Source organism: Sinocyclocheilus grahami, unplaced genomic scaffold (assembly GCF_001515645.1).
Source record: "Sinocyclocheilus grahami isolate Dianchi unplaced genomic scaffold, SAMN03320097.WGS_v1.1 scaffold40.1, whole genome shotgun sequence".
NCBI classification, from domain to species: Eukaryota; Metazoa; Chordata; class Actinopteri; order Cypriniformes; family Cyprinidae; genus Sinocyclocheilus; species Sinocyclocheilus grahami.
In genome coordinates this window covers 2,310,738-2,326,012 of record NW_015505219.1, presented here as the reverse complement: position 1 = coordinate 2,326,012, position 15,275 = coordinate 2,310,738, and the positions used below count along the sequence as shown (strand labels likewise).

The following is a 15,275-nucleotide window of genomic DNA, read 5'->3' as shown; positions in this document are numbered from 1 at the left end:
GGAGGAGTTAATTTGAAACTGTAACTTGCAAACAACAAACTACTAATTAAAAGTAGTTAAGCTACAAGCTTACACAACAAGCTAATTCACTGATTTGTTACTTAAAAATGTAATACTATTTTATTTTAATATCAAATCATTTACAACCCTTATAAGACAAAGTGGTATTTATATATCTTACACAATCGGGATCTACAAAACATTTTTTCTGACAACTAAACAATTGAAAATAGCAGTATTTAGGCATGGATGAACATGTAAAGTTCACATTACTATTAACATTTTTGGAGCCGGCCAAAAATGTTAATGTTAATAATTTAAATCTCTTATGCTTACCAAGGTTGCATTTATTGAATTAAAAAGACAGTAAAAAACAGTCATAATCTGAAATATTATTACAATTTAAAATACCTGTTTTCTATTATAATATATTTTAAAATGTAATTTATTCCTGTGATGACAAAGCTGAATTTTCAGCAGTCATTTCTCCAATCTTCAGTGTTACATTATCCCTCAGAAATCATTCTAATATAAACATATTATGCCTTTACTATCACTTTACTTTTACTTTTACTTTTGTTACTTTAAGTTAGTGTGAATTGCCAACCACAACCCATTTTACTTATGTAATGGGCTTGACTTGATTTCAATCATTGTGAAAAGAAGGCGTTATAAACCAGAATGAAGCAAAACTCGAAATAGGATTGCTAAAACAATGCCTAAATGCCTATTTGGACGTCAGTGGAAAAGGGAAGTCATTTCAGAGAAAGAGAAAGTCATTCCATTTTGATTAAAAATTAAAAAGACACATTTTCTTCTTTGCAATAACATGCACCAGTGAAATTGCTCAAAATAAGACTACAAGGATGCATTTAGAAAGCAAATAGGCTCAATTTTAATTTAATTTGAACTTGCTTATCCTGGGGTTCCTTTATCCTTACTCTCTCTCTTCTAGCACTGAAAGACGACCGTTTTCAGATGGTTCTTTTCACGCCACGCCTGGTGCGGATCACATTGATTAATGTTAGTGTGTCTGACGAGGGCGGCTACTTCTGTCAGCTCTACACCGATGACACACACCACCAGGTGGCGACGCTGTCAGTGGTGGTGCCCCCGGAGGTCCCTACAGTGGAGGTGAAGACAGAGGCAGTGGAGGGCGGAGAGGTGGAACTCACATGCATGTCCCCGCGGAGCAAACCACCAGCCACACTGCGCTGGGTTCGAGACCGCCGAGAAATCGCAGGTGAGTTTAATTTAAAAGTCATATTTATATATTATACATGCGCTTACAAACATGAAAGACACATATAAGCACATATACAAACACGAAAGAGTCAGCTTTTCTTAAAAATCCTTCACATTTGTGCATATTTGCTTTGTCTCTTTGTCAGACTCTCTGTCTTCACGGTAAATTTCATGCATTTCAACTAATCTCTGACAGCCAGGACTATACGCTTTGCTCCTCTCCCCCATGTGTTTGCTCATTGGCACATTTTCCCCTCTATTGATTTATGTCACTCTATCGAATTTCAAATGCATCTGTCCATCTGGGTCTCTTCGGATGTGTGCAGATGAAAATTTTTTTGGCACATACACCCCCCCACACACAGAACTGGATCCAGGTGCGGCCCCAATCTGTGCCTTTCTTCCTTTTCTGTCAACTCTACCTCTCATTTTCCTGCTTTCTCTCCTCTCTTTTTCTCACTGCCATCACATTTGCTCTATCTTTTTGTTTTGGGCTCCAAATAAGGGGAAAACACAGAGAATGAAAATGACAAAGACACAGAGACAGGGAAAAAAGAGGCAAGGAAAGTGTAGGGTGAGATTGTAGGCTTGGCGTGCTATCAATGTTGTTGAAATATAAAGCTGTGAGCACAAGTGTCTGTCTGTCTGCGACAGATTCAGAAAGACAGGGCTCAGTTTGAATTTAGACTTTCTGAGCCCACTGCTGTTCCGCTTCAGTAAACATAATTTAAATGTCTGCCTGATCAAGGTTATTTAAGCAATATCACACAAGTAAGAGTTATATAAACAAGTTTATGTCAGGTAACGTGTTTCAGACAACACACAGGCTGACAGCCTGTCTAGAAAAATGACAGACAAAAAACTCCACAAAGCCACTTGTATATTCTGGTCTGGAATGCCATTAACACAGACAAGCGGAGTGACACAAACATAATAAAACAGGCCTGTGCCAGCAATGCTGCCTTTATGTCATTTTATTGTGAGATGGTAACTCTGAGATTAACTGAGATTGGATAACACTTTTAAAATGTTCAATTTAGTGAATGCATTACTAACAGTACTTTTACAGCATTTAGTAATCTAGGCTTAATGTTTTGGAAAGAAGTTTGTATGCTCACCAAGGCTGCATTTATTTGATCAAAAATACAGTAAAAACAGTAATATTATTATTATTATTTAAAAAAATCGGTAACACTTTCTATGAAAGTATGATTATTTATAACATGCAATAAACGCCATGTTAAATTCACTTAATTTATAATGGATTATAAGTCTCATATCTTGACAGTATTTATTTAAGATCTGTACAGTATCTTATTGATATTACAAGAAATATAGTTAAAATCAAATGTGCCATATTACACATTCATCTGATCAGATATCTCATCTTATGGCTGTTTATGAAACATTTTTTATTAATCTAGCTGTTGTTGTTATTTATAAGTGGTCTTTGTCTGCTTTAAGTAAAGTAACAAGTTAACAATGGCAAGATATGATACTTATAATACATTATAACTATGGGAAATATAATCCATTGTAAGTTAAGTGGATGCATTGTGTTCATTGTGTATTATAAATCATCATAATCTTAAAAGCTATAACCACAAATAAGTAAATATTATAATGCATTAAAACTGTTGTTATGATTACTCATGAGATGATACAACATTATTATAATTTTTTTATAATACATTATGCATTCATTATAATGCCTTAAGAATACTCTTATAATGTATTATAATTACAGGCTTCATAGAAAGTGTTACCAAAAAATCTTACTGACCCCAAACCTTTGAACACTAGTGTACATTTTTAACATTTCAAACCAAAACGGTTACATTGCTTAAATTATGAACAAACCTTATCGATAAACAATGCTTTATTTTTAAATTAATATTAACTTAGGGTGATTAGTTAAAACATTAACATTACTTAATGAATAATGATCGAGCATGATTTAACAATAAACAAAGCTATATTTATAAATTAACATTAACATATAAATGAAGAAATGCTGTGAAAATGTAGAGTGCTCCAATGGTTATGTATTTTTAGGTGAACTTTCAAGTTAGCATCAGCCTAGTTTCCTAGTTTTTCCATTGGCTTCTAGATTATTGCAGAAAATAAACTCTGTGACACATAAATGTTTATGATTCATACTTTTTGTTCATCATGACAACTTTCATGAATTTTGAAGCCTAAATATAAGCCAAATGTAAGCTATAAATAGTTTAAAACAGCTATAAATAAAAGTAAAAGCTACACAAAATCACAATTAGATATTATTGATGTATTTCATGTTTAGAATAAAGCATGAAAATATCTTGAGCTCATGTTAACCACAGACCTTATTTTAGGCATTTAACTTAAAACCCATAACATTTTTAAAATTTTGTTTAAAAAAAAGACATTGACTTTGTTTTGATGGAACCAAAAGTGTAAAAATGCGAACACTTTTCCAGGTTTTGTCATCCCCGCGACAGTTTATTTTTAGTTAATAAGTTAATGATACTTAATATAATAGAGTCTTATTGTAAAATCTTCTCTGAGCTGTTCATGTCTTCAAACTCATAAATTATTTGTTTCTATAGCAGTACACAACACAAAAGAGGATCTATTTTTGGCTTTGATGTTGATGACACCACAATACTTGATTGCTACATTGTTCAAAATGAAAAATTCTAAATAAAACACAAAGCAAGTATAAAATTACATATCAAAAAATGGCTAAAGATCATACATTTTTGCCACTGCCATTCTGATTGTTTTCATCTGGCATTGCAATAGTCAAGTTATTGGTACTGTCTGGTAAATACGAGTTTGACAAAGACCAAAGTTGGTAGCCCATAATTACGGTAATCCTCATAAATATCCTTCATAAATATGTAAACTCCATTTGACCCCACTCTCTATCGACCTAACTGCCCTCTGTCTGTTTCATCATCCAATTACTGCCCTTCACTCGTCCCTTGTCATTTTGTTTTTTTATCATCAAATTAAAACTTAATAGTCTCAGAAGTATAATAGAGCCTGTTCTGTGGTTGTGAAATCAATGTGAGTAAGGTGTGTTGCTCAGTGCATCAAATTCATGCTGTTTGAAGTAATGAGGGCAAGCGTGCAATTCTTTGTACGAAAGGTATGCAAATATTGTCTAGCTGAAATGTGAACACACATTGTTAAAATTTGAGCAAACTGACTTCTCCTTCCATCCCTCTCTCTTCGTTCAGGTGTGATCTCTCAGCAGGAGAACGGGAAGACTGTGAGTGTTTCCAACACTATCCGTATCCCCGTGGAGAGGAAAGATAACGGAGCGGCGCTGAGCTGTGAGGCGTCTCACCCGGCACTCGTGGGGCAGAAGCGAGTTCGTCACTACAGCCTGGACGTTCACTGTGAGCCAACAATGCCGTCACGTTTCCATGACTACCGCCATATTAGACTGATTAACGGTTGTTATTAGCTCGCTGAAGCACCATCTGTTTAAACATGTTCACTTGGCAAGCCTCTAACAAGGTTTGTTTGTTTGTGTTACATCTTGCCTGTGATGATAAAGGACGAGAAGACAACAGTATCCCATTAAACATCACACCACAGTATTAACAGAAACACTCGAAATGTAATACTGTGGAAAGATTTCAACCTATAAAAATATCTAATATGAACTTTATACAAGGACTTCTCACATAAAGTTGCTGTAACAGTCGGAAGGGCTTTACTCTGTAAAAAGACAATCGAGTTCAAATGAATTTTAGTGTATTACTGTTGGTACCCACAATGAGTTTAAATCAGACACTGCTAGAAATGTGTTGAGACACTTGCTCTGTTCCAAAACTTAGTGAGCTGCATCCGTAGGCAGCACTTTAAGAGCCTTTTTATGCAAATACATTTAATACAGTATTAAACTACCGTTCAAAAGTTTTTGTTGGTTTGTTTTTTGAAAGAAGCTTAAGCTTCTCCCAGGTTGTATTTATCAAAAATACAGTGAAAATTATAATATTGTGAAATATTATTAAAATGTAAATGTTACTTTTTTTATATATATATTTAGAAATGCAATTTATTGCTGTGATGGCTTTCCTATTAATATTTCTTATGAAAAATAAAATTGTACTTACAGTATCCCAAACCTTAGAATAATAGTTCATAAAAGTGTTGTAAATAATAAATAGATCATAAATAAACTTGAAATAATAATAAAAAAATTTATTTAAGAAAAATATATTGAAATTGTTTATTTATTATTTTATTTATTATTATTATTATTATTATTATTATTATTATTATTATTATTATTATTATTATTATTATTATTATTATAATATTCACATTGGCTGTATTAAAATCAACTGAGTCCAGAGCAACATTTAGTTGTGAGTGAGCAATTTTGTTCCAAAGCTGTAACTTATGAGGTTCCATTTTAGTCAGGATACTGCAATTGAACACAGTATGTGTTGACTAGACTTTGTGACAGAGCTCTTTTCCTGTTTTATTCCCTCTCTCTATCCTTCTCTTTATCTCTGCAGTTGCTCCTACGGTGAAAATCATTCCCCCTCAGGGCATCCTCCGAGAGGGAGACTCCCTCAGTCTCACCTGCTCCGTTACCGGCAACCCACTGTGAGTGTACAAGAGCAAGTGTGCTTTTCTTTGGAAATGTATCTGTCAGGTTGCATGTGGGAGATTTTGATGGATGTGAAAGTACGCGTGAATTTCTGTTTCGACATGTGCTTTAAAAACTAATCATCTGAACTGGTCCCACAAGAACAGCTTTAAGCTGAAGCTAGAAGCTTTATCTTCTAACACTTCAAAATGCTTAAAGAGGATCATCTCAATCCAGCTCCAATAAAGTATAACTGCTCAGAACAAAGATGATCCTGCATCTGAACATGAGGAAGAACAGCCTTGACTCCGTCCTCTGTTCCTCCTCACATCTCTCTCTCTCTCTCTCTCTCTCTCTCTCTCATTATTTCCCCTTCAGTTTCAATGCAAAGTACACAATAAAAGCAGTAACTGGAAAAGTAAAATACAAATTTATTGTATATTATTATTTTATAACAATTATTACCACCTTTATTTATTAATAAATTAAAAATCTAATTATTTTAAGAAGTAAATTAATTTTGCAGTAAAGTTTGAGGTAATAAAAATAATAACAGTATGTAATTAAATAAAACAAGATGAAACTAATTGTATAATTACTGCATTTATTTATAAATTATATAAAATATATATTTTATTTTATTAATTAGAAGTAGCAGGAAAGACTGAAGTAATAAAAAAACAGTATACATTATTATTAATAAATATTATTTATTTATTTATAACATCATATGAAATAAATTAAATTTTGTTTTTAAGAAAAAAATAACATGGCAGTAACGGTGGTTATAGTTATAGTAAAAATAATAACAGTATACAATAAAATAAAACAGGATAAAGTGAATTAAAAAAGACATTAATGAACATTTAAATGAAAAACAATTCGTCACCAGCATTTGAGCTTTTTTTAGCCAATTTTGGTAATTGTGTAATGAAGTTTCAGAGTTTTTCTCTTTTACCTCACTAAACGTCTTGTATTGAAGGAGAAAGTGTCCCTCTGTCAACCTCAGCAGTGTCACAGTTAGCACAGACACTTTCTTCCTTCAGAAGGCATGTTTGTCGTAGTCTATCATTTTTCTGCGGCTCACCCGTGGTCACTGAGCCTCTTCTCCCCAAGAGGCTGTGAGCAGAAAGCCATTAAGCCTCTCCAGAGCCTCGTAAGGGACCGCTACAGAAATGAAAGATGGAGAGATAGAGAGGACGATTGAGCTGCCACTCATTTTACGCTGAAATGGGGAAATGACAGAGTGAGGGAAGGAAAGAAAGATGGGCTCCGAGAAGTTTTAGCTAGGAAAGAGAAATGAAAGGCTACGTGATTTATACGGTAGGGGAAAGAGAGTGTGAAATGTGTAAATGTTTAATTGTAGGGGCATGTTTGAAGATTACAGAATGCAGTGATGAGAAATGAGAACAGACTGCCCACCCACAGAGGGACCGCTCTCTGGATAGGTTGAGATAAATTAGTGTATTGATGGGAGGGATGAGAGATGGATCCAGATGTCGCTCTACAGTAACTGAACTCACAGTACACTGCATCGTGCTGCTTGGTTATAAAGCCATTACGATCATGTTCATCCGACATTAATCACCAATTATACAGTCTGCATTTGTTGGAGGGGTGTTTTTATTATTCCTCGGCCCTCTGGCTGGCTCATCCTCTGCACTGTTTGTGAGAGCATGTGTGTGTGTGTGTGGTACTGTACGCTGAATCCTGTGAGGGCTGTAATTAAACGTGTCCTGTGGGATTACTGTGAGTGATGACGTAGAGTTGTCTTCCAGTCAGGGTGGATGAGGTATGAGACGTTTCACAGGCGGTGGGCTCAGAACTGAAGCCTCAGGCTTTTTGCCCAACAGTTTCCATGTATATCCTGCTGCTGTGGATCACCTCGCAGCTGTTTGTGTATGTGTGTGTGTGTGTGTGTGTGTGTCTGTGTGTGTGCGCGCACTGGTTTGGGTGGTTTATGAGGACACAAATTTGTATAATGATATGGGTATGACATAGGTATTACAATGTAAAGGTGGTTTATTAGGACATTTCCTGTGTCCTCGTAATTCAAAAGGCTTTAAAAACATTAACAACCTATACCAACATGTGCGCGTGTGTGTGTGTTATGTCCTTTTCATGATTTTATCTGCTAGGACTATCCTCTCTTCTCTACTTCTCTCTTCTTTGAAAAATATCAAGAATGGATATATGCATTTCAAATGACAAAGTGCTCACAAAATCTGAATAAAGATTTATGCTTTGTATACGTCATTCACCTTGTACATTCATTGTTTATGTAATCATGTTGTTTTATATGATTTCGTTAACAGCATGCCTTTTGAAGCAGTTAATGATTTAAACGTTGGTTAAATTAATAATTAATTAAACATACATAACATTTTACTCCTATGGAAACTGTAATGCTAGTAAAATGCCAAAGAATTTGCACAATCTTGAAGAGTCTGAAATGTTGCTCCATCAGGACATAAAAAATACACACATCATAACTTATTCAAAGAAATAGCGCTGACTACATATGATACAGACTTAAAGACATGAAGCTTTATTTCCAAGAATGCATGGTAAACTTTTAATGCAATATAGAGCAATATTAAAACATGCTTGTATTGTAATAGTTGTTGTATATCCAAATCCATTTCTGATACTAATACCAGATATATGTCCATGTTTAATATTTCCTGCATAATTATGTACATAAAGAAGTATATTTTGTTGGATCAGTTACCTGTGTCGGCAAATATGCAGCTGACACACCCACCTAAACAATTTCAATATATCGCTTATCCTGCCCGAAAAGACCATAAACATTGCAGATAACATCTGAAGTAACAATTAATTTACATACACATAACATAAAAACTAATCCTGTATGAATGATACGCTTCAAATCTGGTGATTTTGGGTCAAGGTTTTGGCTGTTTAGAAGTCGAGCAATTATATAGATCAGTGGTAAAACCTAGTGTTTTGAAGGATAGTGGCAAAGACAGATAAATATTCAAAATTACAGTTAATTAGTTCTTGGGGGCTGCACTGTGATCCTTAAATAGAGTCTTTTAATGTCATCTAATGATTCTAGTTCTAGATATGCCTAGATAAGCTTTTTGGTATATTAACTTTTTTTTAAACACTTAATGACATTGTAGTGGGTGTCTTCTGTAAATCATGGTAAAAATGTATGATCGTCTTTTTTTGTACGTTTGTTAGTTTTTTTTGCTCAAAAATAAAAAAAATTGAACAGGACACATTCTAATGTTTGAGGAAACAATTTAAAGTTGCATTAAATTTTTAGTTGTTTTGATGCTTGGAAACCCCTTTTTGTCTTTGACCCATGTATATATGTGTCTGTGTGTTTGTTCGCAGATGAAACAAATGGCTCTTTATGAGTGAGTCATTGAATCATTCTTTCAACTGATTCGTTCAAACACATTTAGGAAAGAGACAAGTGAATGGCTAAAAGTCCAAAACTGTAATACTTTTGAGTAGCTACTTTTTTTGAATAAGTAATTCATTTGCAACCATTATAAAGTACATTGTTTTAATGTGTGTAGTATGAATGTAATCCAGATGTACTACATTTTGTTGTTGTTGTTGTTGTTGTCATGTGACCTAATAATGTCAGTTGCATCGCTTCACTGCCATTCACAAATCCCTGAGGATGGGTTAGAAATGTGTCCATTAGATGCATACTTCAGAAGCTCGCCAGAGATTTAAAAAAATCAGTGGGGTTTATAAATATAATAAACAATAATTAATTAATTTAACATGCTCTCTGAAAACAAATCTTATCATACACAAATAACAGATAACTTTATTTCAGATAAATATACATTTATATAAATTATTTGTTTTAAGGCTGTTTACATTTTTTACCGACAAAAATACTGATTAAGAAATGTTTTTTTTTCCTCCCCCAAATTCTTTTATCTCTTTTTCATCTTTTTTTTTATATTATCTGATTTCTATTCTCTTTCGTCCCTGGTGCCTAATTATTTGGAGAAGATTTGTTTTTTAAACTTTTCTTTTAATGCCTTGCTCCTTTGATAAATTCTTGATTGCTTAATGTGTTTTTTGCTGTCTTTTTTTCTAGACCACGTGACATCCAGTGGTCACGAGTGAACGACACTCTTCCTGAGAGGGCGGAGAAAACGGGCAACATTCTCCAAATGTCTCGCCTCAGCCAATCACACAACGGCACCTACCTCTGTCAGGCCCATAATAATTACGGCCGTGCAGCCGACCACTACACACTGCTGGTGTATGGTGAGAAAACGAATGTCCCTGGTCACATGACATTAACCCTAACCCCTTCTAAACTACTCAGTACAGTCCACGTTTTTGCATGTCAAAGTCTGTAGGCTTTCGTATGAAACCTGTTTTCACACCTCTCAGAATTACAAAACATTTCCATATGTATACGCACGAACACCTACACTTTCTTTTCCATTCAAGAACAGTGTGGTTTCTTTATAGCTACAGAGGTGGTTTACTGTGGCTTTGAATGTCTTGTTCTCCCACCATAGTGTGTGGTTTTTTAGTCCTCCCCCTCTCGCCCAGGTCTGCCCCCTGTGGCTGTACAGGGTACTGCACCTTCCAGCTGTGTTTGTAGACCCGCAGGATGTATGATGTATTTTGAAAGAGTGCAAGAAATGAGATCCCCTGAGGTCTTCCTCCTTTCTTTCTCTTTTTTCCTCCTCCTTTTTTTGCATTGTAACGACAGCCATCAAATACGCACCTTAACGAGGCAGCTCGGAGAGCGCAGGTGGGTGGGAATGTCATCTTTCATCCCGCTTCTATCCTTCGCTCCCTCTCTCTTCCACTCGTTCTATCCACGGTTCTGTGTAGGTGAGCCTCTTAGCTTTGAAACACCTCTGCACTTTAGAAAATGTCCCAGGAATCCCTTTCTCTGCCTGTTTATTCTTCCTTCCTTCCTCCTTGCATTCTTTCCTCCCTCATTTACTTCTTCCTTCTTTTCTTCCTTTATTCATTCAATCTTTCCTTACTTCCTCCTTTCTTCCCCCTTTTATGTGTTCTCTCCTTCCTTCCATCCATCCATCCTTCCATTCTTCCTTAGTTTCTTTGATCTTCCTTCATTTCCTCCTCCCTTTGTTTCTTCTTTTCATCCACCTATCCAATTTTTCTTTTCTTCCTTACTTTATTAATTGCTTTGTTCCTTCTTCCTTCTGCCTTTGTTCCTTCCTCTATTTTTTTCTAAATTTCCTTCCTTCCTTTTCTCTTTCTTTATTTCTTCTTTTGCCCTTTCTCCTTTCTTTCTTTCTTTATTTCTTTTTCTTTTCTTTCTTTTCTTTCTTTCTTTGCCCTTTCACCTTTCTTTATTTCTTTCTTTCTTCCTTCTTTTGCCCTTTCTCTTTTTCATACATTCTTCCTCCATTTTTTTCTTTCCTACATTCATTTACTCCTTTCTTTGTTTTCATCCTTTAATCCTTCCTTTGTTTCTCATTTCCTTCTTTTCTGCCTTCCTTGCATCCTTCCCTCCTTCATTTATGTCTCATTTTCTTCCTTAGGTTTAATACTTCCTTTGTTCCACCCCTTCTTTTCCTCTTTTTATCCTTCCTTCCATTTTTTTCTTTCCTTCATATTCATATTCTTTTATTCCTATAGTTACTTATTCTTTCCTTTCTTCAATTCTCTTCACCTTCCATTTTTCCTTATTTCTTTCCTTCCTTCCTTCCTTTAATCTTTGCTTTATTCTTTCCCTCCTCCCTCTCTTCTTTCCTGCCTTTTCCACCTCTTCTATGTTCCTTTTTTCTTTGTTTCTTCTTTTCTTCTATCCTTTCTTACTTCCTTTCTTCCTACCTGCCTTCCTTTCATCCAGTCTTCCTTCCTTCCTTCCTTTTTCTTTCTTTCGCTGCTCTCCTACACAGAACGCCAACCTTCCCATTTAATGTGTTTGTGTGGGAGTAAATGAACAAGATTTGGTGTTAACTCTCAGCGGTATCAGCGTATTTAGGCTTCATCTGCTGGAAATCCCATGCTCAGTGCAACTAAAAAGCGAGAAATGGCTGACTGCTAGAGGGTGAGGGAGAACTATTGAGATGATGAGTCAGCAGTCACAGTGACACGAGAGGGTGGAGGAGGCCTGATCTCAATATCTTGCTGCTTTTTCTCACTGATTTATTTTATGTCTAAAGTGGCCATGAAGTGCAAAATGAGGAATTACAGCCAATATGAACCAAATGATGATTATAAACTGGAGGAGGGTGAGAGAAAGACAAAATGAGTCAGGAAAGACGAAAGGACAGAGGAGGAGGAGATTTTGTTTTTTCAGAAATTTTGCAATTTACGCTGACTGATATGCAAGTGTGTATTTCCCACATGGCTCAACATGTACACCTGTCTGTGCTACTTTATCTCTGTCTGTCTGGAAATATTTGCATATATATTTGGTACACACTTTTTTGCCAAACCCACTTAAGAAACATTTTAATGTGTAACTACTTTTATATTTGTTGGAGTGTATCTGTGTGGGTTCAGGTTTTGCCTACACACGATCTGTTAAATCTGAAATCACCTACATTGTAGGCAGCAGCCAAAAGTCTCTATGAGGGAAAATGTCTAAAACATGCTAAATGATGCTTTAATGAAAATACATAAATGCAAAAAGGTGTCTCAGTGCTAGATTCAAGATTAGAAGGTAGAAAACTTCATTAACTGAGAACACAGAAAAGCACATTTGAATATGTGTACGTGTTCTCCTCACCTCCACATATGCAGCTTGTCCAGTGGTCAAACGGTCAAAGGATAGTCCCCTGGAGACATGCTTATGCAAAACAGCAGCAGTACTTAGCCATGATGGACCTTGCTGCCAATAAAAACCATTACAATTGAACGGCCTCAGAGAGCCAATGAGATTGAAATGAGTGAAAGGATGGATGGAGAAAAAGATAAGGAGAACCAACGTTGCTTGCAGGAAAGAGGAAAAAATGTAGCACAGTAATGAGCTGTGCCTCTAATTGGAAGAAACAACATGGGCACTTAATTAATGAAGTGAAACTCAGGAAAAGGAGAAGAAAGCATGAGCAAGAGGGGATATAGTAATTGAAAATGTCATTTTTACCTTTGGATAGTCATGACAGGAATATTAAGCGTGGCGGATCGAGGAGTGTGTCGAGCTGACGACAGAGACTTGGCCTTTGAGCAGAGAGGGGAGAGGTGAGATACTGTGGGATTTACAGACTCCATATACAGAGAGAATTAGAACAACTTGAAGATCTGTCACTCTCTCGTTCTTTGGTGCTATAATGTGGCACAAAACCTAGAGTCCCAAAAACGCAGAGAACAACATTGCTGACGTGACTCACCCAAACATCTGTGTGATGAAATGTTTATCAGCTTCCAGCCTGAGCTGTAATGATGCGCAGGAAGCAGGAAAGAAGAAACGCCTTTAAAATGATCGGGTTTTGGAAAAGTGCAGGAAAAACAGAGAAATGTAATGAATGAGAAAGTGGGAGCACTGAAAAGAGAGGAGAAAGGAAAGAGGGACAGGAAATGTAATAAGAAAAAAGGATCTAAATACAGAATATGGCAACCAAAACCAAAATTCGGTCATTATTTATTCACCCACATGCCATTCCAAACCTGTGTGCAGGCTTTCTTTTTCTTCTGTAGAGCACAAAAGGGAAAAAATTTGACTGCCACTTTCCATGCAATTACAATAAATTGGGACTGAAGCGTTCAAGGTTAAAAAGGATCCAAAAGCCCCATAAAATAACAAAAGTCATCCACATGATTTGTGTGCTATACTCCAAGCCTTCTAAAGCGAAATGCAGTCTTTATGCAAGAAACAACCCAAACCAAATTCATTATTCACTACTTTTTCATTACTTTTTTTCTTTCTTTTTTTTCGCATTGTGATAATGCACGAAGTAGGCATTTTTGATTTGTGAACAAATTATTTTTGCACTGTGGATCTTTTCAGTGAATTGGTTATACTGGTTCACAAAACTGTCTAACTGATTTTGTTTTCCAAATGGAATTGATTCAGTTATCGAGTTCAACTCACTAACTCAATGATCTGGTCAGAGTGGTTCACAGTGATATCAATTAATCCTAGTGTTAATTTGGTTAGTATCTTACACAAATCAATAGTAAGGCTACGGAAGACATGGAACAAGTTGTATGGTCAATGTTTATGAAACTCTTATGGTCCTTTTGTGCCAGTCCTTGTTTATGGTCTGAAGACTGTCTCCACTTATGTTCTAAGGTATAAATGTCATAAAATAAAGGTTTGGATTGACATGAGGGTGAGTAAATGATAGGGATGTAACGATTAACCACGAGCCGGTCGAAAATCGAGTAAAATATGTGACTATTCAAATTGGTTGAGATGCTAAACAAATCGCAATACAATTTGAGTAGGAGTTTATATGAATGTATCTTTGAGGGGAACTGACTATCTTTAGAAAAGTTTACGTGGTATTTTCTTTTCATCTTGCCTCTGAACAATGCATAGTAAAGTAGTGTTCATAAGCGCAGCTCTGCTTTGTTTACAGCGGTAACCCAGGAAACACTGTATCATTGCTGTTCATAAGCGCCACCTGCTGGCAGAGAGTGAATCTGTGTCTCATTCAGCTCATCTGCTGTTTTGTTCAGATATGTTTTATAGTTTCACAAAACTAAAGCCAGACCATTCTGTTTTTGCTTCAAATTTCCAAATTATGCAGTCTAATTTAGATAAAAAAAACTATGCTGCATATATGCGGCATCTTTGTTTGGATTATGATTAAAATCCAGTGGTTGCCTCTAATTTTAAATGGAAAGAGCACAGACAAAGCCTTAGTTTGTTCATATTAAGAGATTTCTTTTATTTCTGTAACTTACTTGTTTGATTTGGGGTTTGTTTTAAAATTTCAATTTTGTTTTGTTATATTTCAATTTCACAAAGAAACGTGCAGCAATAGCCTAATAAAACGGCACCTTTTCATTTACTGTATAATGTCTCCAATCTTATTTTGTTAAAAACAAATCATGAGAAAATCGAATCGTGAAATCAAAATCGTGAATCGCATCGAATCGTGAGTTGAGTGAATCGTTACATCCCTAGTAAATGATGACAGAATTCACATTTTTACCTTTAAATATCTGAACTGTTGTGTTCAAAATGGAAGTTTTGCCACAGAGAAAGATGAGAGGTATTGAGAGGAGAGGAATGAGAGTGATGATTAGCTGCCTTCCTCTTTCTAAAGAGTCATGGTGGTCTTGGGATATTGATCTGCATCCGTTATTGATCGGTCTGGTACCAAGCTGTTAATCCCTCCGAGTTTTGAAGCCCACGCACATACGCAAACGAATACTGTGTTGCTGCTCTTTGTTGCATAAAAAGCTGTAGACCCATATGCAGATGGAGGAGAGAGCTGCGAGGCAGCAACAGGAACAAGATGGGGCAAAAAAGAGCGATGAGGCTAGTGCTTAT

The 15,275-nt window shown here is 35.7% G+C and overlaps 1 protein-coding gene across 3 annotated transcripts in view; it reads left to right on the top strand.

Annotated features, from left to right (window-relative positions):
- Positions 1-15,275, top strand: part of LOC107582091 (cell adhesion molecule 4-like) — a 124,028-nt gene that overhangs the window by 96,666 nt on the left and 12,087 nt on the right. For all 3 annotated transcript variants that reach the window (XM_016267822.1, XM_016267821.1, XM_016267824.1), the window contains exons 3-6: positions 956-1,243; positions 4,473-4,634; positions 5,766-5,856; positions 9,933-10,105. In XM_016267822.1, coding sequence (XP_016123308.1) covers positions 956-1,243; positions 4,473-4,634; positions 5,766-5,856; positions 9,933-10,105 — 714 coding nt within the window. The remainder of the gene's footprint in view (positions 1-955; positions 1,244-4,472; positions 4,635-5,765; positions 5,857-9,932; positions 10,106-15,275) is intronic.